The sequence below is a fragment of the Gymnoscopelus microlampas genome (genome assembly GCF_963454915.1).
Source record: "Gymnoscopelus microlampas genome assembly, chromosome: 24".
NCBI classification, from domain to species: Eukaryota; Metazoa; Chordata; class Actinopteri; order Myctophiformes; family Myctophidae; genus Gymnoscopelus; species Gymnoscopelus microlampas.
Window position 1 is genome coordinate 22,430,847 of NC_139961.1, and position 27,337 is coordinate 22,458,183.

At 41.0% G+C, this 27,337-nt stretch overlaps 2 protein-coding genes across 2 annotated transcripts in view; one reads left to right on the plus strand and one right to left on the minus strand.

The window, feature by feature from the left end:
• Positions 1–5,403, plus strand: part of LOC311041118 (creatine kinase, testis isozyme-like) — a 5,621-nt gene extending 218 nt beyond the window's left edge. Inside the window, exons 2-8 of the mRNA XM_084051619.1 lie at positions 436–637; positions 2,489–2,643; positions 3,060–3,192; positions 3,858–4,029; positions 4,290–4,413; positions 4,554–4,743; positions 5,086–5,403. Of these exons, the coding sequence (XP_083907745.1) occupies positions 445–637; positions 2,489–2,643; positions 3,060–3,192; positions 3,858–4,029; positions 4,290–4,413; positions 4,554–4,743; positions 5,086–5,264 (1,146 nt within the window). The 5' untranslated portion in view covers positions 436–444 and the 3' untranslated portion in view covers positions 5,265–5,403. The remainder of the gene's footprint in view (positions 1–435; positions 638–2,488; positions 2,644–3,059; positions 3,193–3,857; positions 4,030–4,289; positions 4,414–4,553; positions 4,744–5,085) is intronic.
• A 4,891-nt stretch (positions 5,404–10,294) lies between these two features.
• On the minus strand, positions 10,295–16,367 carry LOC311040602 (hemopexin-like; the record flags this gene model as incomplete). The annotated part of the gene is made up of 8 exons (XM_084050932.1): positions 10,295–10,336; positions 10,597–10,721; positions 11,492–11,710; positions 12,788–12,941; positions 13,309–13,460; positions 14,306–14,404; positions 14,776–14,801; positions 16,303–16,367. 8 exons carry the CDS (start codon positions 16,365–16,367, stop codon positions 10,295–10,297), a joined length of 882 nt encoding a protein of 293 aa, XP_083907058.1.
• Positions 16,368–27,337: the final 10,970 nt, after the last annotated feature.

Genomic DNA, 27,337 nt, shown 5'->3' on the forward strand with positions numbered 1-27,337 from the left:
TAAAATTCTAACCGTCAATGTCTTCCAATAGACCAATTAATTGTTTACTAACATTGAGACTGGATGCGCAGGTGATTTTTTCACGCAATCAATTTCCAACCTGTTGTTTCGGGGTGCGCTAGTTTCAGCACACCCCAACCCCCTCTTGTGTGTTGGCTAGTGTGGCACGTCCTGGCGAGACCTGATAGAATGGGTTTCATTCAGCGCATACTGGTTGCACGCATACTGGTTCTTATCAGTGTGGCGTCGTCTGTTAAGGGGTCTATCCAACCCTCGCCTTCTCTCCGTAGATCCTGGTGCATTACATTCTTAGATTTATTATGAAGAAATAATCAGATCTGTGATCTTTGCTGCCCTGGTGTTTTCTTTTTTCTAGGGCATTTTTTTTGCCTTAATGCATCCATGTCTTACATCCACCCCCTCTGGCGTCTATAGGGATCAATCATGTCTTTCGGTAACACCCACAACCAGCTGAAGCTGAAGTACACCTCAGAGCAGGAGTTTCCAGACCTGACCAAACACAACAACCACATGGCCAAGGTCTTGACTCCTGCCATGTACGAGAAGCTGAGGAGCAAAGAGACGCCCAGTGGCTTTACTCTGGATGATGTCATTCAGACCGGGATCGACAACCCAGGTAAGAACAGTGGTGGGGAAAAGTACTCAAATGTTTTACTTGAGTAAAAGTATCAATACTGCAATGTAGAAGTACTCCGTTGCAATTAAAAGTCCGGACTTCAAAATGTACTTGAGTAAAATTATTGGTATCAAAATGTACTTAAAGTACTAAAATGTTTGAAAATGGCAGATCTACAAGCTCACAATGCAACACGTTGTGAGCTTGTAGATCGGCTATTTTCAAAAAGCCTACGTATAAAATGAGGCTAAAGTGGTAAATGTATGTTTTATAAGGTAGTCATTTATATCTGCAAAGTAACTAAGTTTTCAAATCATTGTAGTGGAGTAAAAGTACAATATTTGCCTTGAGATGTATTGGAGTAAAAGTTTAGACAATTGGAAGTACTCCAGTAAAGTAAAAGTACCAAAAAAATGTACTTGAGTAAAAGTACTTAGTTACTTTACACCACTGGGTAAGAACAAGGAAAAGGCTCCACCCCACCCGATATATTATAACTCTATGACCTCACCCTAACCCTCCAAGCTGCTTTAAGCTTCTGATCGATGGCGTTTCGTAAGGAGAATCAGCCTCCATGGTATTAGTGTTAATGCATCATTCCCAGAAAGTGAGAGGCTTTTCACTGTCTGCGACCTTGTCCACTTATAAAACCTGGTTTAAAAAACAACTGAAGAGCTAGATTTGCCTATATTTATAGTAGCCCACAACATTTATCCTCCAAAAGGCCCAATTTAATAACTTTAGACAACAAAGACTCACTGTTGCATATGTCAGGACAGATTTTTGGTAAAAAGTGAAATGGACACTTAACCATTTAAATGTAACGTCTATTTTCAGGAAGCTCTAAATAATGAATACTGTAGGTAGTGTTTTTGTTGACAACCACAGCCAAATGAAATAAATTGCCATGCGTGCTCGTATTCAAACCCTTTCAAGTAGAATTTAAGACAATCTGATGGGCTACTGCGCCCCTGTATGTGTAGCATGACAGGTAATTTGCCTTCACCATGTAGTAGAATACATCTTTTGATACTTAGTTCAGAGCTATTCAAAATGAACAGCGGCTGAGGATGAGTTAACAGCTCTAATTCGGCACTAGAACCACAAGTTCCTCACCCTGGAGATGTGCAAGAAAGCGTGTCTGAATGTCACCATAGATGGTGACATTCAGACAAGGATTGACCAATAAGGGCGCTCACTGAGCTCAAAATAAGTCCTGTTCAAATTCAACATGCATGTGAGGCGAGGGTTTTTAGGGCGGCCATAGCTGAATCGAGAGGCTGTCTGGGAATCGGAAGGTCCTTGGTTTGCCCCCCAGTCTGTGCTGGAAGTGTCCTTGAGCAAGACACTTAACCCCTAACTGCTCCCCAGGGGCACTGCGTTAATGGCACCCACAGCTCCTACAGTAGGGAGTATGTTAGCAATCCAAAAAAAATCTATTGAAATGAGCAAGATTTTAATCCATGACTTTAAAATGGAAGTCTCATTGCCATCAAGCGCTAATGGCACCTGCTATTTGATGTGAAGACTGGAGCTCACACTGCAGTTGCATAATAGAAGAGCCTCTACATGGCAGTAGAGATTGTTTCCTAATGTGCAAAAGCCACCAGGATTTCAATTGAATAATTCTATCCAACAGTGTAAAATGTAATCATGCATTGAATCGAATTGTGACCTTGAAATCAATACATGTAATTCATATTTCCAGAATCGTGACACCCCTACTCCCAATACTCAGGATGGGTAAATTTCTTGCAGATGTACAGTCACAAATGCCCTGACACGACTAAAGGGGACTCAAATATTATATTCCTGTGACGGTCTCGTGTTGACTGTATTCCGTCTATCCAGGCCATCCCTTCATTATGACCGTGGGCTGCGTGGCTGGAGACGAGGAGACATACGAGGTCTTCAAGGAGCTGCTGGACCCCGTGATTGAGGACAGACACGGAGGCTACAAACCCTCAGACAAGCACAAGACCGACCTCAACCCTGCCAACCTGAAGGTACTGCTGCGATACAGCATTACATGGCTCAAACCTCTAGTCGAACACAATACTCATACTGATAGGAGATCAGAATGCTTTCCACACATTTGCATGTGTACACTAGCCTTAGGCCTCAACCTGGCAGATGAAACGGTCGATGATTTAACCCATTAAGACCTGAGGCGATTCTTTAAAAAAAAATCTAAATCCTAACAGTTTTTTGCAAAAATAAAAAAAAATGTTTCAAGATTTTTCAAAAATAGCAGATCTACAAGCTCGTAGCGCGGCACTCGGTGCCGCGCTATGAGCTTGTAGATCTGCTATTTTTGAATGGCTTAAGAATTCTAAAATGACACAGATGCGTTCCAGGTCTAAACACAGCGCTCACAAAGACATCCTAACCTAATTTACTGTGCTGTTCCTTCCTTCCTCAGGGTGGCGATGACCTTGACCCCGACTACGTCCTGAGCTCCCGCGTCCGAACAGGCAGGAGTATCCGTGGTATCTCCTTGCCGCCACACTGCAGCCGTGGAGAGAGGCGGGCTGTGGAGAAACTCTCTATTGAAGGTAGAATGGAGGATGTCCTCTATCTTGACTTATAGACTTGGCCCGTGTTCGCAATGGGGAGGTTGATCTTTGTCGCTGCGCATACTCCTACGGGCTGGGCCTCCGCCTGTCAGTGGGGGGTGTTAAACGGGGGGGCTCCTCACTGGCAGGTGAGCTGGTAGAGTACAACAGCAGTGGAGACGAATTAATTAGCAGAAAAGGGGTAAAAAATTGCCTACTGTGGGACGTCCGCTGGCCTAGCGGTTCAGGCGCATACCCCATAAGCTGGTAATCCAGCATGACAGCGTGTCGCGGGTTCGACTCCCGTTCCCCACGACCTTTGCTGTATGTCGCCCCATTTCCTGTCCAAATAAAGGCATAAAAAAATTGCCTACTGTATAAGTAAAAAACAAAGGCATACTGTACATGTGCATTAGTCTGGTGTGTTTAATGTGTGCACCAGTCACTGCTTCTGTAGTAGGAGTTGAGTGAAGCAATGTTGTGACAAAATCAGCAGTGCTGTGATAGAAAGTGTCATTAAGATTACAGTTATGGTATGGACATTAATGCTGACCGCTGTTAAGTTGGCACAGAGTGCCCTCTAGTGGTGGATGTTATAACGTTCCTGTAGTATTGCCAGTGAAGTCTACTCAATATTTTCTGAACTCAGTTGTCCTCCCTTGCAGCTCTGGACGCTCTGTCAGGAGACCTGAAGGGGAAGTACTACGCCCTCAAGAACATGACTGACGCCGAGCAACAGCAGCTCATTGATGACCACTTCCTGTTCGACAAGCCAGTCTCTCCTCTGCTGCTAGCGTCTGGGATGGGCCGTGACTGGCCTGATGCCAGGGGCATCTGGTAAGGGCCTTTGACCATTTAGAGTTTGTTTCCTCTGTTTGAATATGTCAGAGGGAAATCAGCATGCATACATTTTTAAGGAAAAATATTTACTAGTATACATGATGCAGTCGGTTGATTAATAGTTATCTTCTGTTGGTAATTGTGCGATTGATTGAATACTTAACAGTTTGCAAAAAAGCACAGTTCGATACAATAGTACAGGTGTCACGTCTTCAATTGGTAGATGAAACAAGCTTTGCTTTTGTTGTATCTGACAGGCATAATGACAACAAGACTTTCCTGGTGTGGGTCAACGAGGAGGACCATCTTCGTGTCATCTCCATGGAGAAGGGAGGAAACATGAAGGAAGTCTTCAACCGCTTCTGCACTGGCCTCACCAAGGTTGGTAGTGTAAACAAATCGGGTGATCAGGTTTTAACCACATGAACAATAGGGTCCCTATTCTGGGCATGTCAGAATAGGGACCCTCTATAGGGTTTAAGACCAAACTTATTTCTAACTTATCATTGTTTACTCTACAGATCGAGGACCTGCTCAAAGAAAGAGGGCATGCGTTAATGTGGAACGAGCATCTGGGCTACGTGCTTACCTGCCCCTCTAACCTGGGAACTGGCCTGCGTGCAGGAGTGCATGTCAAACTGCCTAACTTGAGCAAAAACGACAAATTTGAGGAGATTCTCAAGAGGCTAAGGCTCCAGAAACGTGGAACTGGTGAGGACACATTCTCCATACAACCCAAACTTCATCGCTACTTCACTGCATGTTCTCTTTTCAGCAGTTTGCAATGTTTCATATAGATAGCCACACGCTTGTCTATCTGTTTGAACGTTCTCGCCTATGACGTGCCCAAAATGGGGACCCAGGGTTAAAGTGGTTAACCACACAAACCCTAGCATCCCTAATCTTGGCATGTCTTAATAGGTGAACATTCGACAAAGTGGCAAAAGCTCAGTGGATTGAGTTCAACGTGTATATCTATATAGGCAGATAGATGGATAGATAGGGTTTAGACTGAACAGTATCACCCAACATTCACTCTGTTCTCTCTCTCAGGTGGTGTTGACACGGCTGCTGTGGGCGGAACGTTTGACATCTCCAATGCTGACAGGCTGGGCTTCTCTGAGGTGGATTTGGTGCAGATGGTGGTGGATGGAGTCAAGCTAATGGTTGAGATGGAGAAGAAGTTGGAGAAGGGAGAGTCCATCGATGACATAATGCCCAACCAGAAATAAGCCCAACCTCTTGTACCTCCCCGTTACTGTTTCTCTCCTCCGTTTGTTCGTCAATGAATGTTCAACTCTGTCCTGGAATGCACTCTGTATTAATTGGCACTAACTCTCACATAGTGGTTTGAATGTGAGGGTGGCTTTGAGGAGGGAATAAAAATTGTTCTCATCATTGAGGTGTTGTTTTATCCATGCAAACTGGTTAACCAGTGTTAAAATGTACTATTGTGGTATTTATCATGAGTGACTGGATCTGTACTTGAGTATTAGCTTTAAAAAAAACATATTACTCTTACTTGAATACCTTTCAAGACATATATTTTACTCTAGTACATTTCTAGGAAGTAGTAATTTTAGGTTGGGTTTTATTTTTCTTCCTTAAAATGCAATTGGCCGCTTCTACTCTCACAATAGCAGTGTTTCTGGCTTCCCCCTCCGCTCCCCTTGTTACAGCTTGTATGGGTGTCTGTAGGAGAAAAAGTATTTAGTTATGGTTCCTCAGTCATTTCTGTTATGGTGTTTCTGCAGGATAACAGGTTCTACAAGCACATCAGAGTCCATGCAGGTTTCGGAGAGTTACTTCTCAAACGCCTTACAAGGTCATATAAATTGTGTCAATATTACAGCAATTAATTGATATCAAAGTTAAGTTACTTCAAGTGTTTAAAAGCAATGACTCTTGTGTAACATTTTGACTGAGCTACTTTTACTTGCAGAGTAAATTTGACCAGGAGTATCTGTACTCTTACTCAAGTACTGGGGTCGAGTACTTTGTCCACCTCTACCAATAGGTTTTCATTAGTCATATTGACTAGACGATACTTATTAGATATAAGGTCTAACCTGACCCTGTGCACCACATGAGACTGATTTGTCATGTGCCGCTGTCAATCCAATCTCTCGCTGCCCTGCACTAACATTATTTATACTGGCAAAAATGGATAAAGATGCCATAGTGGAGCATCAGTGGCATTTAATGTATTGTATTAGCCTGAGTTCTAATGTATGCTTTTACAGCTAGTTTGACATTGGTAACCTTCAAAGAAACATTACCATTTCTTAAATATAGTTAAACCCAGTTCATATTGAATGGGGTATATTTACAAATACAAGAAAATGACTCAAGCTTATTAGATCTTTCTTAATCAAGGAAAACGTTATCCAATGGCTTGAGCTACAGAATTGACAATTTCAATTATACATAATGACTTAATTAAATGACACAAACGAATGTCCCCATTTTGTTTTCTTTTGGCATGACATGGCCATGTTTTTATTTGTTTCGTGCCGGACCAAAAAGTTAGGGTTCCGGATAAAGAGTTTGAAACCCCCTGGCCTAAGAGGAACACTATTCATCATCACAGCCACTGCTGAAAATCATTACTGTCAGGTGTAAACCTTGTATGTCCAAAACAGTTACTCTTCAATAAATGGGAAAAAACAACCTGTGATCCAATGGATCTAATAGTTATTTTTATTATTTAGTCACAAGCTCTTGTTTACTTTTCATTGGTTAAATGTGTATATAAAAACACAGACACTCTTAACCAGTGGTTCTCAAACTGTTTCTTGTCAAGGACCCCCATTAGGGCTGTCACAATTATGACATAATCGCCTAATCGTAATTATTTGAGATAATCGCAAGAATTGTATAATCGTCATTTCCATGTTGAAACATTTTCAAATATGTTCAAACATGCAAGCTTTTTGAGCTTGTAGAACGGCTATTTCCACTATTAATATTTTAATGTGTTCAAATGACAAAAACACAATTAAATAATTAATTGCAATTATTTGAGCGACAACGATCAGGTAAAGTTTCATAATCGTGACAGCCTTAAACCCCATCTGAAAATATTTTGTGCCAGGGACCCCCAGAAGAGAAAATGTATGTTAAAAACAAAAATCTAAATTATTCAACAAAGATTTAAAAAAATGTGAGCTGCTATTTTTGAATAGCCAACATGTAAATGGCTAAAGTGGTTAAAAGGATTGTGACACTATGTTAAGCGCCAAGGACCCCTGGGGGTCCCCGAACCCCACTTTGAGAACCAATGCTCTTCACTTTGACTTTAAAAATATTTAAAAACTAGCAAAACTATCTACAAGATCACAACGCGTCGCACTGCAACACGCTTTGAGCTTGTAGATCGGCTATTTTTGCTACTTTTGTGTGACACTGTAATACGTTTAAATATGGAGATACAAGTTTTCTGTCCAGCAGTAACCTAACTAGAGGACACATAATTGTTCTCGAGTTAGGTTACACATCGTTGCTGTCGGGCAGAAACTTCCTATCTGCATTTTTCAAATAAAGCATTTTGTAAATGAATGTCCTACTTTCGTCGTTCAGTGTCACACAAAAGTAGCAAAAAATTGCAGATCTACAAGCTCACAACTCATCGGATCGCAACGCGTAGCAAGTGGCCCCTAAATAATTGCCAAACACTAAGATTTTAATTTATTATATAAAATCAATAATAATAATAATAATAATAATAGCGTAAAATGTGTTTTCATTCAACTCAACTCAAACTTTATTTATAAAGCACAGATTACAACGACCAAAGGTCGACCAAAGTGCTGTACAGGTTAAAACAAAGAAACAAGGCTGACAAAGACAAAGAAAACAGATTAAGACAAGAAAACAAAAAGAGGCATAACAAATAATGCATTACAAAGAGAAATAAAAAGGGCTAAAAACAGCATTACAAAGTTATACAATTCATTCAATTCACAGGCCACAGTGAAAAAAAACTTCAATAAAGACTTAAAGGCCTCTAGTGAAGGAGCAGAGCGATTATGGAGGGCCAGGGTGTTCCAGAGCCGTTGCTAAGGCCCAGTCACCTTTGGTCTTATAACTAGTTTTGAACTCAGTCAAGAGTGACTGGTCAGCTGATCTCAGGGCTTTGGCTGGGATGTACGGCTCTGTGAGCTCTGATAAATACGAGGGGGCCAGCCCATTTTGGGCTTTAAAAACAAACGGTAAGATCTTAAAATCAATTCTAAGACGGACAAGGAGCCAGTGGAGTGAGCCTATAGGACCGGAGTGATGTGGTCATGTTTTTTCTCGCCAGTGAGGAGGCGAGCGGCAGCATTCTGAGCCGACTGGTCAATACCTACATAAAGGGAGTTGCAGTAATCGAGCCTCGAGGTTATAAAGTTGTGGATTACCTTCTCTAGGTTAGGTGGGGAAATATAAGTTTATAAGATGATATTCAGCTATACCTACCCCTCTTACCCAATTTCAATAACTCATTTCAACCACTACTTGACGGCTTACAGGACATAAAAACCTGAATGGACGTTAACTTTTTAAATCTTAATGAAAACAAAACCAAAATAATTCTCTTTGATCGACACCTGGCCCCACCCTACAATACCCCGGACACCCTTAACTCTAACATCCACACATCTGCCAAAAACCTTGGCATAATCCTTGACAGCACATTGAAGTTTGACAAACAAAACAGCTCTGTTGTCAAGACCAGCTTTTTTCAACTCCGCCTCCTCGCCAAGGTCAAGCCATATCTCCCCCAAAACAGCTCGCAATCCATGCTTTCATTTCATCAAGACTTGACTACTGCAATTCCCTATATACCGGCATCGAACTGTCCTCACTTAGACGACTGCAATTGGTCCAGAATGCTACTGCACGCCTGCTGACTGGCACTAAAAAACGTGAACATACAACCCCTGTCTTAGCCTCACTTCACTGGCTCTCTGTTCATTTTAGGATTGATTTTAAGGTTATCCTATTTGCTTTTAAACCTGTAAATGAGCTATCCCCTCAATATCTCTCTGAGTTCCTGGAACCCTACACGCTGAGATCTGCTGGTCGGGCTCAAAACTAGCAAGAGAACCAGGGGCGCACGCGCATTTGCAGCTGCAGCCTGCCCTTCCAAATTACTATAGATCTGCTCAGTCCATCAATGTTTTTAAGTCTCTGCTTAAGACTCATTTATTTTCCTTGGCTTTTAATCTCATCTGAGCGCATTCAATGTTTGTTTGTATCTTGTGCATTTATGTGTTTGGGGCTCATGTTGACACTTGTATATGTTTTTTGCTTTGATTGTTTTGCTCCTGCTCTGTACAGCACTTTGGTCAATCTCGGTTGTTTTAAATGTGCTCTATAAATAAAGTTTGATTTGATTTGATTTGATTTGGGCACCCTAGCCTACCTCCGGATGTGGCATCTGTAGCTCAGCATTGGCAAGACCGGACATGTTTGTTGAAAACAAACGCCTGGAATTCAAGCATGCCACACCTCGGTGTACATCTAGATAGGACAGGGTCCTTAAAGAAACACATAGAAGAAGTTAAGGCCATCGATAGCACTGTGTACTGAGCAGTGGTGGAAAGTAACATTACTTAAGTACTGTACATAAGTACAATTTTGAGGTATTTGTACTTTACTTGAGTATTTCCAATTTCAATACTTTTACTTCTACTCCACTACATCTCAGAGGCAAATATTGTACTTTTACTCCACTACATTTATTTGAAAACTTTAGTTACTAGTTACTTTTCAGATATAAATTATGATATAATGAAACACACATTACATTAACCACTTTAACCTAGGCTATTTTCAAATATTTAGTACTTTTACTTTTTGGTACTTTAAGTACATTTCAATACTTTTGTACTTTTACTCAAGTCAATTTTGAATTCTGGACTTTTACTTGTAACAGAGTATTTTTATATTGCAGTATTGGTACTTTTACTTAAGTAGAGAATTTGAGTACTTTTTCCACCACTGAGTATCCATCAAGCCCCATGTAATGCACCACTAACGCCGCTGCAAAAACAAGTACATGTTGTGTGCAAATCTCGCCAGATTGTCGGCAATATCATCCAGCATTTTTTTTACTGCAGTTTCAGCGTTGTTGATGTTAGCAGTCATTGTCCGTTTGTCTCTATCATTAGCCGTCGTTTTCCACCTATTATAGGCTTCATCGTCAAAACGTGCTGCTCTCATATTTCTAAGATTGCTGGAAGCAATAATTACATTCCGTCGTAAACCAGGAAGGTCTTTAGAGCCGGTACACGATGGTGGACACAGTGAACCCTTGCTTCTGCAAATGTACAAACAATCAACGTAATTTACAGATGCAGTAACAAGTGGTTTATATGCATCTGAAAAATCATTAGAATTGTCATCACCTCTTGAAGGTTTATTATTAACCGGCGGAGCACCCATTACATTCACTATATTGTTATAGACAATGTCGTTTGTTATGGTATTTTTGTAGAGTTTGTAATTCGGATCATTCTTCAAATACCCTCTTTCAGTATCATCCCAGTCTGCCACAGATCTACCATGTTTACTTATAACCGGCTGAAAAACGTTCCTGTAGAATTTTAGGAGACCATTGTTAAAGAAGTGGTCTACCTTCTTCTGACCCGCACGCACAAAGACTAGGTCTTCCATACTGGATGTGTCATTCTGTCCCTCTAGATCTGAAAGAATAGAAACAATATTTAATCTTATGGCACTTGGCCCTGAAGCGTGTTCAGTTATTATTACAGATTGTTTGCAGTTTATTTCTACAGAGCCGTTAGGAACAGAAGCACAATTTAGCACAATGTCCTGGTATTCGGATTCAGTTTATGATAACATGATTATGTTATCATAAACTGACATAAGCTGCCATAACTGCTTAAAAGTGATGGAGGATTCCAAGTAAATTGTTAACTCATAGTCCTTTCTACAAAGACCTTAAAAATGACTTGGACAGACAAGCTTACTTTATACTTTGTTGCGCACTGGTGTTGCGCAATAAACTTTATTTACAAGCTCACCGTGTGTCATGAGCTGACATGTTGTGAGCTTTTAGAATAGGCTGACACATTAATGACTGACATCAGTAGCACTTCATTTATTTATTTTTTGTCAGTGTGCAAGCCATTCTGTTTATTCTGGACTGCAAAGCTGGCCTCTCGCACCTGGCTCTATCTTTGGTAAGCCTTGAGTCTAGAGTGCAAAGTTTTCTATTTCATTGGCTATAATACAGTCAAAAATGTATTTGGAACACATTTCTTCGTATAATATACTGCAACATAGCCAGTCTAAGGCCTAATTTAGACTTTGCATGACCTTGTCGCAAATAACTCATTTTGTATAAATCTTAATCAAGTATAAATTATGCTTAAAGACATTATTAAACAGACACTGTAAACACTGTGGGTTGGCCTGTTTTATGGTCATATTATTTTCATGCTATACTCACCGAGCATCAAGTGGGTGCACATCATGAAGTAATTCCTGGCATCTTTGGGGTAGTTGCCAGTCACCTCTCCAGTCTGTTGGTGGAACCTGGTGAAGTTGTGCCCATGGAAACAGTAGTAGTGTTCTTGCCAGCGGATGGCAGAGGTGCAGACGGGCAGGTGGGACCATGTCTTGTTGTTTGCTGTCTTGGTGGCGATGTCAAAACTGTACACATCATGTCCTGTCAGCACAGCACATACAACAGAGGGAAGTTGATTGGGGACCATTGCGCGGTCATGCAGTGATGGAAGAAGTACTCCAATTGTTTTATTCAAGTAAAAGTATCAATACCCTACTGTAGGAATAGTCAAGTACAAGTCCGGTATTCAAAATGTAGTGAAAGTACAAAAGTATTGGCGTCAAAATATACTTAAAGTACCAAAAGTAAAAGTACTCATTATGCAGAAGGTCCCATTTAACAAGTTTTATAAAATGTAAAAAAAAAAGTATATATATATGTCTGAAATGGTTTTGTAATAATAATCAAAATCTACAAATATTCTACAATATTTGAGATGTAGTGGAGTAGAAGTAAAATTATTGAAAATTGGAAATACTCTAGTAAAGTAAGAAATACCTCAAAATTGTTCTTAAGTACAGTACTTGAGTAAATGTGCTTAGTTACTTTCCACCACCGGTCATGACTGGATCATGTTCGCAGCCACCTTAATCACTTTCAACCTGGCATCCCTATTCTGTCTGTCTACTACTGACTGTCCAAATTGCAGTTTGTTGTCTTAAAGGTACAATCTATAAGAATCACGTCCTACCCGTGATACAAACCCAGAGCGAGTGCCGAAATGTCTAAAGTTGAGTTATATTGGAGAGCCTGTTTGTGAAGAGCGATGGTGTTATTCACACAATATTTATTTTACTGATTGCAGGTTTAATATATTTTTGTTGTGTATACACTGTACCTGGAGAAACACCTATATCATTCATCTGTATTAATATCACTGAATGACAAATAAAAAAACGTGACGTGGATAACCTACGTATGTCAAGCTAGTTTGAAGTCTCAGCAAGTTTATTTTCATAACATACTGAAATTAACGGAATCCACCAGCTTCTAGGTTTTGGCAAATGTCCAGCAGTAATGTCAAATGTACTGTGAGTCATAGTCAATGGACTAAACACTGGTATGGTCCTTTAAGTCGCTATGAATGAGAGTTTCGTCTTAACTCCTCAAAAAAGTCAGCAGAGTGTAAACAATCTATTGCTTTGGCCTTGGGGCCGAGCACCACAACATATACAATACCTTTAAATAAGAGGACAGAGTCGGTTATACACTCTCCTTCAGGACACTCCACGGCTGCATCCAGCTGGCTGGGGATTCCAGGGAAGTCCTGTTGGATCTCTTTAGGATATCCCTCTTCCAGAGTGTGGTTGTAGTAGCTGAACACCATGTCATCCTGTACATTATACAGGAAAGGATCAAGAGGACCAATATTTAGATGTTTACTTCTCCATTGCTTTTGTGTCACAATCCATGTCCAACCTAGTATAGGCCATGATCAAATAACACTGTACTCCATATTTTAAGTAGTAAAATCAGAGTCCAATCAGAATGTCAATGCTGGGCCCCCAACCTTCTGCATGTGGTTAGACTCTCATGTGAATTAATGTGAATGTATAGCATTGTATACATTACTGCATGTAGATAATTCTATGCTATTCTATTTGAATGAACTCAATTTGAAATTAGATTTATCTGTGGACTATCTGGGGACCCCTGGCACCCACTCAAGGACCCCTGTGTGTGGTCTACATTTACAATACCTGGAAGAAGTAGATGTGATTGTGATCCATGTCCTCGCTGTCCATGCGCAACGCAGCGTCGACGTGACCAAGGTGGTGAGTGTCATGGAGCTCTTTGAAGGTCTCATTGGAGAGATGAGCGCCTGCACTGAACCCCTTCCACAGATGCTCACCTTCAAATACACACAGACACTTGTTTTTCTTTCCAAATGTAATTCACCAAATGAAAATTATAATAATTAATTCCAAATGACTATATCTCTGTTTTGAGGTGGAATGATTCCTTATTGCCCAGTATTTCCCAAAATATGAGGGATTATTATGTATAAAATGGGGATAACAGGAAATAAAACACTAATCATTTTGCCAGAAGAGGGTGGTCAACTGTAATCAGGCTGGCCCATAACCAGTGGTGTAAAGCAACTAAGTACATTTACTCTGTACTTGAGAATTTCCAATTTTCAGTACTTTTACTTCTACTCCACTACATCTCAGAGGCACATATTATACTTTTACTCCATTACAATTATTTGAAAACTTTAGTTACTCATTACTTTGTAGATTTAGATTATTATTACGAAACATACATTAACCACTGCAGCCATACAGTATATACATTTCGGCCATAGCAGATCTACAAGCTCACAATGCATCGCAGTGCAACACATTGTGAGCTTGTAGATCTGCTATTTTCAAAATATTTGTATACATTTTAAAACTTTCTGCATAATTCTGCATAATGACTGCTTGTACTTTTGTACTTTAAGTATATTTTGATACCAATACTTTTGTACTTTTACTTAAGTACATTTTGAATTGTGGACTTTTACTTGTAACAGAGTATTTCTACATTGCAGTATTGATCCTTTTTCCACCGCTGCCCATAACAGAATCCCACCTTCTCTCCTGTGTCTCCCCTGTACTGGACCCCCTGTGTCTAGTTTGATAATTCAATGAAACTGTGAATGGACTGGCCTATTCTATGTAAAAAATAACTCATCTAAAACTCATTCCAAACCTTTGAAAAAGAAGACATTGCCCTTCTCATCAGGTGCAATTGCATCAAACTCAATTCCAGCACACCGGTCTGGCAGGGCAGGATCATGAAGATGTTCATCTGCAATTCAAAGTCGATGGGCCATTCACAATGTACAAGGTAAGCAGTGAGAGAAAAAAAGAAATGAGTGTTGAAAATGAAAATGTTTGTACAGTGTATGTTTATGGTACAATAGATAAGCAAGTATGTACTGTAATTTATAGTACATACTAAACTCCTCAGTGGTTTACAGTCTGTAAACCACTAATAATTGAAGCTGTTAAGAAGAGAAGCTTGTGTCTGAATTTTAAATCCTCAGTTTTACACAGGGACAAAGAAATTATGTCTGCCCCTTAATAGAATGATGCTGGTTGCCTGGTTGCTAATTTGCCATGCTTTAGATCAGCAGGAGGAGAAGCAAGATTATTAGTTTAATAAAATTCAATACCTACCAGCCACTGCTGCACCTTCCTGATGTCTGTGAAAGACATTCACGTGTTGTTAAAATACTCAAACATTATATAGAACAAGGGTCTTCAACGTCATTCAGGCCAAGGACCCCTTAGCTGAGAGAGAGATGAAGCAGGGAACCCCACTACATATTGTATAGAACTGTGTTGCAGAGTAAACTTTTTCATAGATTTCATAGGTACTTTAAGATCAATGTTCAATGTTGTACAAATTCATGTTTTTTGTTGTTTGTTTTTAGCCTCTCTATTAATGTTAATGTGTAATTATCAGACATTTAACCACTTAGAGCCTCAATACTAAACTTGACCGTTGGGTCTGTACTTGGTTAGCTCTTTTTTTTCAGTCTACACCAAACCTCTTTGCCAAAAATAGCAGATCTACAAGCGCAGCGTCGTGAGCATGTTGATCGGCTATTTTTGGCTAATGCTCCCCTCAGAATCCTATCACACAAAGATTTAGTAGTAACTCTGAGGACACCCTAGGGGACCTGGACCCCCTGTTGAAGACCCCTGAATTACAGAAAATACATTTCACATCAAAGAAACCCTTGATGATCGTGATGATACTGATAACATGACAGTGTGGTTAATCATTGACAGAATGCATTAACAATGACTAAACTCGTCTTGTTTGGACAATTGATCCAATGAACTTTGTGAAGTGGAAAACAGAAATATAATGAATGACCAGTGATAGTGCAGTGACATTGCTCGTCCAAAAATATCATGTTTTGTTATAAAATGTGATAAATATGGCAAAAACGCATAAATGATTTTGGAATATGTGAGTTTGTATATTATGTAGATAGATTGGCATATAGTAGTTACCAATTGAAAGAAGTATGCCCACCCTTTGAGCTTTTCATTTAAATACCAATTCGTTTTTAATAAAATAAAATGCATGTCTATTACAGTATGTGCCATGGTTTACAGACAAGAATTTTGTGCATACTTATTTGCATATTTATACAACACTGTATGAAGAGGGGGGGGTTTCTAATATACATATGAATAAAGGGCAGTTCACACTGAGCACTATAACTATGACGATAACTATATCGTTCACCGTTGCATTTTTTTTAATAGTTGGTGTGAACTCTGCCATCCACTTGAGGTAGATTTTTTTAAATATAGTTATAGTTATTGTGCTCAGTGTGAACGTTCAAATTGTCTCTCTTGTATGCTCAGTCACAACACAAATTGCACAGCCGTCCAACAGCAATGACATCACGCTCAACACACAGGATACAAACATGCATTTTTCCTTTTTGTCTCAACATTCCAGAATACCTCAGAGGAACATTGTTCTGTGAGAAAGTAGGTTTTAGTGGGCCCGTTAGGGTTCATTAACCACTTTCAACCCGGCATCCCTATTTTGGGCATGTCATTATGCAAACATTTTCATGAAAGATATTTTAAAAATACAATAAATAAACAATAAAAATACATTCATAAAATTCAAGAAAATGTGTATTTATTAAAAAGGATCTGAGTGGTTTATATACTTACGCTGGTGCAGCATTAGTGAGTCCCAGTGCCAAGCACAGAAAGAGAGTGTTGGAGAGCAGCTTCATGACTGTGCAGAGTGCAGTCCTGATGCAGGGCAGACCACCTGATACAGTGTACCTGTACAAATGCTCAAACTGTGCTTTTATACAAAATCTCTACATGAGGGCAGGCATGTTACACAACTGCGTGGGTGTGTGTTTGTGTGTGTGTGTTGTTTACTTTTATCGTTTACAGTAATTCTGATGTGTTTACAATTTGCTAAATTCCGAGAACATGCTGTGCAGCAGGACTTACGGTAACACTTTAGTTAAAGGTCAGCACTATAATGCATTTTAATCACATCTATAATGCATTATAATGTGCTTATAAGTAGGGCTGGGACTTGATTAAAAAAATAATCTAATTAATTTGAGGCATTGTAATGAATTAATCGAAATTAATCGCATGTTTAATCGGTTATCGAGAAGCCATTTCTTTTCAGTTAAAACAGATTTAGGTATATGAGTGAATACATACGTTTAAGCAACAAAATATAGTGTTTTTTTTATCAAGGTGGTACTAAACAGACCAACAGATCAGTGCAAGTTTTACCATAAAGTAATTTTAGGAATTCAGAGATTCAGGTAGCCTATATAAATTCAAGGACCTTCTGTAAACTCAAGCACAAGTAAAACACAATACTTTCAAGTACATTCCAGAACAGTGGAGACCCTGACCATTAGGAAAAATAAAAATAATGTCTTAATTGACCTTATTGTACAATATCCATATGAAAAAAACAGACTAACAAAAACAAAACTCTCTGTTGCTTCAAAGGCCATAACACTACCAACAATTTAGTTAGTCCACATTGATTTAAAAATTAAAAATAACATAGACCCCTTCAGTCCAACTCTCCCTCAATATCCTTGGCCAAAATAAACAGACCACCGGTCTTGGTGCACCGGTATGATCGATACGCCTGAAACGCGTCTAGTGAGTGAGGTTCAGTGGTGCAAAAACTAAGAGCGCTTAAAATGCGTTTTTTTTTAAATCACGTTAATTTTCTTAATTAATCGAAATGAATCAGTTAAAGTCCCAGCCCTACAGACTTCGGTGCTCTATAGACCTACCTTAATCTAAAGTCTTGCCGGACTTATTTTGTAAATGTTTTGAAACATGACATAATCAACCCAAACGAAACAAAGATATATTTTTTGCGTTCATGACAACACTGGAAACACAGGGAATGTATCACAATATCTGTTTATATCATGGTAAGGTTGCAAAGGTAAGATTGCACTAAGCTGTCACAATAGAAAAAGGCCTTTGTTTGCTGACGCAGGCTTTTCCAGAGACTTGAACAAATGGGGTCAACACAGAAATACTATAGCGAATGGCAAAGCAAAGTGGGACACGGGAGATTCACTAGGGAGCATTCAGTTCAACATTATAGGCACCTACTGTATAAGAAAGACAACATACAGTTTTTGTTAGTCCAGTAAGACTTTATTTTTTTAACCCAACAGATTTGACAATGTAGATTCAAGAGTAGCTTACTGTAAGTCAAGCCCAAATCTATGCCCATTAAGTTATTTTTGCTATTGTGCTATTTGAAAAAAATAATCAAAACATTACAATAAGGTGAATCTTAAAGCATGCAGTATTAGATTAGATGCCATTGAAACAATGCAGTAAACCTCTATTTTATGTTAACACCCACCTTTTATGGCCATTACAGCATGAATGAAAAAGCTCCATCTCCTTTTAAAAGTCTCTTTTTACCTATGCTATGAACCCACTATAAACCATGTGTAAAAACATGACAGTCAGAACCCATAGAATGCAAATGATAGCCAAAAATGATATATTTTGCTGATAGTGGATTTAACCTTAAGTCTTTATATAAACTAAGCCCTCAATTCTACCCTCAGAAACTACAGTTTTTGGAGATACATTATTATTTCACCAGAATCAACATAACAGTCCTTATTTACCAATTGTTTTATTGGTGTCATTGACCTCCGCACTGATTAATCATCCCAACCCTCACTCTCTTCAGCTCACTTGTACTGGTAGATTTTGATGCAGTGGTTCATGCTGTCAGACACAACCACCTGCCCATCAGGAAGCAAAGCAAGACCCCTCGGGCTACTCAGGTCTTCGGTTACCACGGGCCAGCCAACCCCCAGAGCGGGGAAGAGCAGAATGCGATGGGACTTCTTTCCCCAGTCTGCTACAAGGACATCACCTTCGCTGTCGATACAGAGGCCCCAGGGGCAGGTCAAGACGGGGCCCATGCCAGAGCAAACCCCCAGGATCCGGATGGTGCTCCACCCCTCAGGCTCCAGGACCCTAATGCATGGCGCACGTCCAGTCTCGTTGCCTCGCTCCGACAGCGCCATGATGCCGGTGGTGAGGCAGGCTGCCACCAAGTAGGGCCTGTGGAACCCTGTGACCACCGTGCGCTCCAGCCTGGCCCCCGTCTTGGGGTCCAGCTTCAGGGCGGTCAAGGTGCCCCGCTTGATGTCGGCTACCAGGAACTCGTCTAAGTAGTTGATGGTCACCCCTCTGGGTGCGTCGAGCTCTTCGTTGGTGGAACCGATCATTGTGCCCCCGAAGGTTTGGAGGAGGCGACCGTGGCGACTGAACACCAGCAGAGCTCGTTCGGCAGCGCACGTCAGCGCAATGAGGCCCTTGTCGTTCACAGCGATGTCAAAGTAGTTGCAGATGCGAGCCGACCTCTCTGCTCCCGAAGGAGAGACCTGCTGTACGATATTCTTCCCGGTGTCAGTGATCTGAATCCGGGCGTTCCCACAGTCCACTATAAACAGCTGACCTTTGACAGCAGCGTGGACACCGCTGGGCAAGTTGAAGTCATTGCGGCCTGATCCCTGCTTTCCGATCTGCTTGACCAGGTATGCTGACTCTAGTGCACTGGAACCCGCAATGCCTTCTTCCTCCATTTCGTTCAAAGCTGGCCCAACCCAATCTCTCTTGCCCCTGTCTGATTGTTGCTGTTCCCTGGCTCGGTGCAAGCCACCCGAGTCGATGGAGGACATGGAGAGAGATCTGCTCACACGGTTGGAACCTATAGCTCTTTTCTGGAATCTCGATTCTCCTAAATCTGAACAAACCGGGCTCCTACCAAATTTGGTGTCCTTTCCTTCTCCCTGTACTGATATTTCAGCCAGACGTGTCCTGTTGGTTCTCCTAATCCCCTTGTTATCATTAATCAAGGGTCGTAGTTTGCCAGGTAGGTCAGCGGTGGACATGGAGCGTTTATGGTCTTCCTTGAGGGAGCCATTACGAGGAGTGTAACAGGAATCCTCACTGTCCACAGGAGATGGAGGGCTGCCATCGCCCACAGAAGATCCACGTGGAATTTTGCTCACGCTGAGACCTTGTTTGGAATGCTGACGGTGTCCAGAGGAGAGATCCATCAAACTGTGGCTGGTGAATGACCCTCTGGGCTTAGATGTCCTGTTTTCCAGACTTCCTTCAGGGGGGCAGGACGGCTCCTCGCTGGACACCAAGACAAGACCCCCTGACTTCCTTTGACCCTTGAGTATGGACTGCTTCTTGGTTCTGTTATGTCTGCTGTCAGATTCATCCCCCTCAGAGTCTCCTTGGCTGGAGACAGGTGGGAACGCTAGGAACAGGTCTTGCCCGGTTGTGTCAGAGTACAGCGACTCCACTTCCTCGTCCTGGGATGACTCGGACACACCACGACACCTGGGGCTGGGCGACTTGAGCTCCTCTTCGTTCTCCCCTGAGCCTGATAAACGCAGTTTCCTGACAACGCGCATGCTCCCACTGTTTTTCCTGTTGGCCTCGTCGGGGCTCTGCTTGGGTCCGGCTCCAGTCGGCGATGGAGGATCCTTCCGGATCTCCAGAGGGGTCGTGTTCGCAAACGCTGGCTCCCCCGAGTGCAAGGCGCATTTCTGTCCTTGGACGCCACAGACACCAATGGGGTAGGTCATGCTTTGCTCCTGGATGTCAACTGTGCCTAGGCTCAGGACCTTCGCCTCAGTGCTGGGCAGGAAACTGACCCTTTTCAAAGACATGGAGATCTCCCAAGGTTGGGTGATGTCCGCCACCCCCATCTGAAGATGATTTTTGTTGGAACCGCCGGAACTGTTCCCCCATCGCTGGACCTGCACCTTTAGTTGGCCCATTTTGCGCAGGTGATGGTCCACCAGAGACTGCACCACCCGCACCGCGGCGGCATTCTCCCGCTTCACCTGGTCCAGACAGCGCTGTGCTTCCCTGTGGTCCAGCTCGATCTTCTCAAGCAGCCGCCGCTCTTCCCTCTCAGCCTCGATCGACGCCTTGTCCAACTCCCGGTTCACCTCCTCTATTTCGGTCTGCTGCTGGTCCCTGAGGACCAGCAGCTCACGTTCCCCTTGCTCCAGGTTGGAGAGGGCCTGTGTCACCCAGAATGGCGGCGAGGTAGGTGACATGGACATGAAGATGGAGTCTCCTGCAGAGAAGGAGGGAGGGGGTGATGAGGAGGTCTCATCTCTCTGTGTTGGGGTGCTGGGGGTCAATAAGGCTGAGAGTCCAGGTAGGGGTCTTCTCTCTGAATGAGACCGTGTCAACATCCTGGTTGGAGGGTTTCAAGGATCCTCCTGATTGCTGAGTTGTGTTTTGTCTCTTTGTAAATCTGCTCCTGCAAGGGGAAATAAAGTTTTTTTGTTGAGGCTCACATAACTTAAAAGTAAAAATGATCACACACACACACACACACACACACACACACACACACACACACACACACACACACACACACACACACACACACACACACACACACACACACACACACACACACACACACTCTTTATTCTTTAATTTTAAGGAAAACTTTTAGACCAACCTGCTGAAGGCAACATAAACTGCCAGAGTGAGCTTATATTTCCTGCAAGTATTTACATTTCTGGTTTCAAATAGGGGCAGGGTTCCCCTGAGGTGCAATTGTACTCATTCTTCACTATTGTTAGTGTATTCAGTTTCTCATGAGCATCCATAGTGCTCTCAGATAACTGCTTTGCACCTGCCTGAGGTCAGCGTTGTGTGCAGGGACTACATCATTGTTGGCAACCACCGTACACATTACAACAATAAACATGATATTAGGTTATAAAACAACTCAACACAAAACAAAACAACAAAGGATTTTTTTTGTAAGTAATAACACCTGGCTCAATTTGTTGGTACACACTACAGTATCCTGCCAGCTGAAACAAATCCTTTCATTCATTATTGATACAGAATTACAGTATTGTAATGAGTCTGTCTGTCTGTCTGTCTGTCTGTCTGTCTGTCTGTCTGCCAGCAAGTCACAGTCTGTCTGTCTCCAAATGTGTCCCCCTGAAGTGGCTTAATTACTGTATGTATGCACACCTCTAGTTTGTCATGATTCAGTTATCAATTTGTTTGTAATTGTGAGATCAGATGACAGCCCATACACTATACCGTATAATGCTCCACAAAGACTTATAATATCATTATACGTATATTCAAAAAGGCATTCATAGGGAGACAAAGAGGCTTCTATATTTACTAATCCATTTTACTAAACTATTCATGAAATAATATATTATATTAATATTAATAGATTGTCAAAGGTGTTTGGACGATATATTGACACTTAATAACAGGATGTGATCCTATAGTATCTTTATATTCTTAAAACATAGCTTGCTTGCATGACACTGGTGTGCCTAACTTTTTCATATACAGTAGGTGCACCAGTATATAATTTAGGTGCATCTACACACATGGTGTCTATAAGAGCATCATTTCAGCTTCCCAGACACTTTGCACACATAATGCATTTAGACCAAAACAGTTAAAGTTCAGTCAGCAAGTTTGTTTTCCAGCATGCATATTGAGCATTTAGGTAGAAAACCGGTCATGTGGTGATGAGTTTCTCGATGAATGCCGTCAACTCCCAGTAGACACGGACACAGATCTGTGCCTCTTTGTCTCTCAGTTTGTGTCTGGTCAGTCACCTTGGGACCTCTCCTAAGTGTCACTCATCATGGGTACTCAACAGTCTCAAATGGTAGCTAGAGCCAAACTGATATATTGGTTTAGTCAATATATTGGCCTTTATTTAACTTTTTGATATCTGTTATGCAGCCGAAGTGTCCCGATGTTAAACTACTTTCAACCTAGCGTCTCTATCCAAAAATAGCAGATCTACAAACTGAGCTTGTAGATCAGCTATTTTGGAATAGGGCTTAAGTGGTTAAATTAAATAAAGTTCAATGAATGTGGGTTTATTTTTATTAATTTGTTAAATGTTCTCAAATGGAAACTATAAGCAAATATAAGTTTTTCAAATTGATTTCAAATTTTGCACACGGTAGTCGGTGATGTAGGACTTTCCAAAAATCGGGATCAGCGTCGGACCCAAAAATCTGGCATCGGACAGGCTCTAATAGTAGCTTTCCACTGCAAAACAGACCCTGCATTGTCGCTTCTGCATGGTGGATGCAACATATCTTATCTGCTCAAGGCATTGAAACTGAGCCCTGTTTTTCTCCACCAAACATGAGGTGCCTCTGAGGCCCATGAGATCAGTAGGAGATGGGCTGGTGTTGTCCATTGTAGGGTATGGCCGTTCTTTCTCTTATTGCTGTGTGATCATCTTGAATGATTCAGGAAGGGTAAATACAGACCCTGGCATGTATATAGGTTAATAGCCCTAGTTGGAAGGGAGTCTTTTACCCCCGGTAGCAAAACAACAGGGCTTTTGCTAGGATGAAAGGCCCAGGTGTCAGTTTACCTCGACAGGCTTACAATAAAGTCCCCCCGGAAACATATGACCTCAGAGTGCCAATGGATAAGAACAGTTTCTCGTGTTTGGAAAAAATGAAAAATGCCTTGATGTGTCATGGTGTATCTTTGGTGTTTGTGCGGCATCTACTGTCAGAGCTTTTTGATGTCCAGGAATTAAAAAAATAATTCTGGAGGAACTTTTTCAAATTTCAGGAGAGTTAAAGTTAGTGCTGAGGATTACTGGGACACACTAGATTTCTGGGAACAGTAAAAGGTTGAGCAGCTATATTATTGCTCTATCTTTATTGGTTGGTGCAGAGACCAGTGGTGGAAAGTAACTAAGTACATTTACTCAAGTACTACAATTAAGTACAATTTTGAGATACATATACTTTACTTGAGTATCTACTTTATACTTCTACTCCATTTTACATTTTGGAGGCAAATCTACTGTTGATATTCCAGGTTGAGGTTATAACAATATAATATATACTCAACAAATAAATTAGGATGTATTATTATAGATTATATAGTTATAGTTAAAACTACCCGCTACAACATTAACTACACATTATAAAATACAATACTACAAGTAATATTTACTATTCTGAAATGGGCCATTCTGCACAATAAATACTTTTACTTTTGGTGACTTTAAGTCATTTTGAATGCAGGACCTTTACGGGTAACAGAGCTCTACACTGTGGGTAAAAGAATCAGAGTACTTCCACCACCACTGGCAGAGACCGGCCAACAGGTGCATGCGAGGAGTCACCAATCTGGTGGTCGGAATGTGGGAAAATGTAGGTTACGGCGTTGGTAACAAATCCCGGTCACTCTCCTGGAGTGAGGCCACCGTGTCGTCTCGCGTTACCCCACTTTAATGTTGAATGAGAAGCAACCGGGTTGCTAAGCTACCGGAACGGCCCTCGCCGAGGTGCTGAAACTATAGAATAAATGATACCATTCATAATTGAGAAGACTACGCTTGGATGTTGGCGGTGCATTCCAGCGTATCTATAATCCAAAACAATAAGGCCATTCAAAGCACAGGTAGTACAAAGACTCTGTGAAGAGCCGCTCGAAACGTTTGATGACAGGTATATCTGTCGTTAGTAGAAACATATATTATACGATTTTAATAACAGCAAATCAAGCCATTCTTTATTTTCATTAACTTTAGACATTTAAAGAGAAGATTGAAGGGTAACTGATGTATCTCACTTGCACCTGAAGTGATATTCTGCCTACATTTTATTTATTTATTTTTAGCACACACCTTACAGTATGCATAATTGATATTGTTGTTGTTGTTGTTGTTGTGATAGTTTTTCTGACCCTTTCCTTTGTCGCATTCTCTATTCTTATGACTACAGTATATTTTGGAACTGCACATGACAGGGAGCTTGTACAGTACGTAAACACATTTCCCACCTGTAAACTTGTGATGTGACAATGAATTTGACGTTGAAGTTGAGACTGACAACAACAGTGCTGCCTGACAGTTCGCTCAGGTGCTACAATACAATATTGTAGGTTATGAACCTTATCATTTACCTACTATTTACCTTATTATTACACCTGCGTGCACAGATCAACAGTGTTGATCTATAGTAGCCTCGGCTAGAAACTCCACATACAATGCAACGGTTTCATGTTTTTATAACTTGATACATTGTTTTTTGTGCTGTCCCTGTCAAACAAACCCAAACAAACATAAAAAATAACTAATAAAATATAAAGAAAAAAATATCCACTGCTTCGTGTTTTTCTTTTTTCAAAACAGAGTAAACAAAAGTTTCCTTACCTGAGTTTAAGGTGTGTGTTCTCCCTCCTGCGTAGCTGACTGTGTGTTCTGTCCAAAGGGTTGCAGTTCCTCTACCCCCCCCCTCCTCCTCCTCCTCCTCCTCCTCCTCCTCCACCTCCCCTCCTCCGTCACTCCCATCTCACACCTCCACTACCTCCCTCTTTCCTTTCTTTCCATTCTTCACAAGTTGCCATTAGTTTTTAATAATGGGAGTCTTCTTGTAGCTGCTGGGGTGGTCGTGTTACCCAGGATGCACGTGCAGCACACAGCTAAAAGTAACCTTATGATGAGCCGTTTGGACTTAGCAATTAAGGCACTTGATTGGGCTAGCCTGCTTAACTGCTCAACTACTTTAAGCCACCTGCTTCAAACACAAATACAAATACAACTAATACAAACTAACAACAGCCTACTGCTTAAAGCACTAATATACTTAAGCACTCAAAGTACAACTAATAGCAACCTGTTAGATAATCCTATACTTAGACTACACCAGATGAGTTCAGTAGCTCAAGTCTCTCCAGAGTTTGAAAGCACAATACACTATAACTCTAACCACACTAACTCTAACCCTAAATGTATATGTCTGATCTGCTGCTAACGTCTCTACTTGGACAAGAGACTGTGATGTTCTGCCAAATGTTTCTTTCTTTCTTTCTTTTAGCATGCGCCTGTTGAGTTAATAGGCTCTATGCACAGCAGCAATAGTGGATATGAATTGGGCCTCTTCTTACTTCCTTCACGGGTGTTACCAATGATACTAAATGATACTAATTAAGGCTCTGTTCCATTTAGTGTGGCATAGTGGTTGTCTTATTTTCAAGGACCCCCATAACTCTGAGAGTGTACAAATGGAACCAAATGGACCCGTAAGGGTAACTCTGAGAGTGTACAAATGGAACCAAATGGACCCGTAAGGGTCCATTTGGTTCCATTTGTACACTCTCAGAGTTACACACCCACCATAAGGGGCCATTTGGGAACCAAAATGGAGTGTTTCTAGTGCGCCAACATGCACAATATCAGCACCCTGACCAGAATGGAACTGAGCCTTCATTAGTATCATTGGTAACACCTGTGAAGGAAGTAAGAAGAGGCCCAATTTATTTCCAATATGGCTGCTGTGCATAGAGCCTATTGATAACAGTGCTGCCTGACTGCTCAAGTGCCATAATATTGTAGGTTATAATTAATACAAAACACAGCTTGCTGCACACTGAATTATATAGACTGTTGCAATTATATTTTTAAACTTTTCATAATGCAAGAAAAACACTGAAGAAAAACTCCAGTATAGAAACCTTTACCTTTCATCCATCCATCCATCTTCTACTGCTTATCCAGAGTTAAGTCGGGAGGTAACAGTTCCAGGCTTCCAGCAGAGAATTGCAGACTTCCCTTTCTTTAGCCACATTAGCTACTAAATACAAAAAGATTAGTGCATAAAGTTGATCTATAAGATATATGAAGCATAGCGTTACGCATATGCCGCATACACAAACGCCTCAGCTGTAGGCTAATCAGCTGTCAATCTGCTGATTGCTTTCAATCAGCCACGCTTTCCTACACACCAATCACACCTCATTCCCTTAACAGGTGGTGTTGAAATACGGAAATAAACTGGAATTCAATGTTTGCATGGCTCTAAACTGAATTCAATGTTCTATGGCTTTAATGTTAAAATGCATTCAAGTTTGCATGACTCAAGTTAAATGTCTTGCTATGGGCACGCTCTTGTATACTTGTGAGGGATTAGGGGGGGTAGGGGTGCAACAAACAACGTGTATCAACAACGTGATATACAGTATGTATTAATTTATCAGGGCATTTCAGGGTTATCAAAACTGCTTACCTACTGTTATACCTTCCTGCTATTTTACCAACTAACCACTAGATGTCGACAAATACAAACCTATTGGGGCAGGCCAAGTCAGCACTATCACAAGGCCGGTGTTCAGAGAAAATGAGCAGCATCATTTACAGTAGCTTTCAAATTCTAAATGATAGTAAACGGATAATGAAGGAGATGAGAAAGATGATATTAAACTAAACAGCATACAGATGTATTGACCCTGGACACAGAAAGGGAACAGTCAATAGTCAGAGACTATTGTCCTTTCTATCTTTTCTTTCTCTACTTTTATTACTAGACTATATTTTGTGACTGTAAATTGTTGGGTGCTTGTATGGAAATTACTTTCACCCACTCTTTTACAGATGCCATACTATTGTAGGTTATAATTATATATATTTTTGTCTTCACAACTAGTCAATCATTCTAGGTCAATCATTTTATCGCAGGAAGCCTATATGCATACACTGTAAAGTCCTTAGTGTTCATTTAACTCATACAGATTTTACTGTGTTAACCACTTAAACCGTATATACTTCGCTGACCGGGGTACCTCAGAGGTCTATACCTGGTCCCCTACTTTTTTTCCCTCTACTCCAAATCTCTTT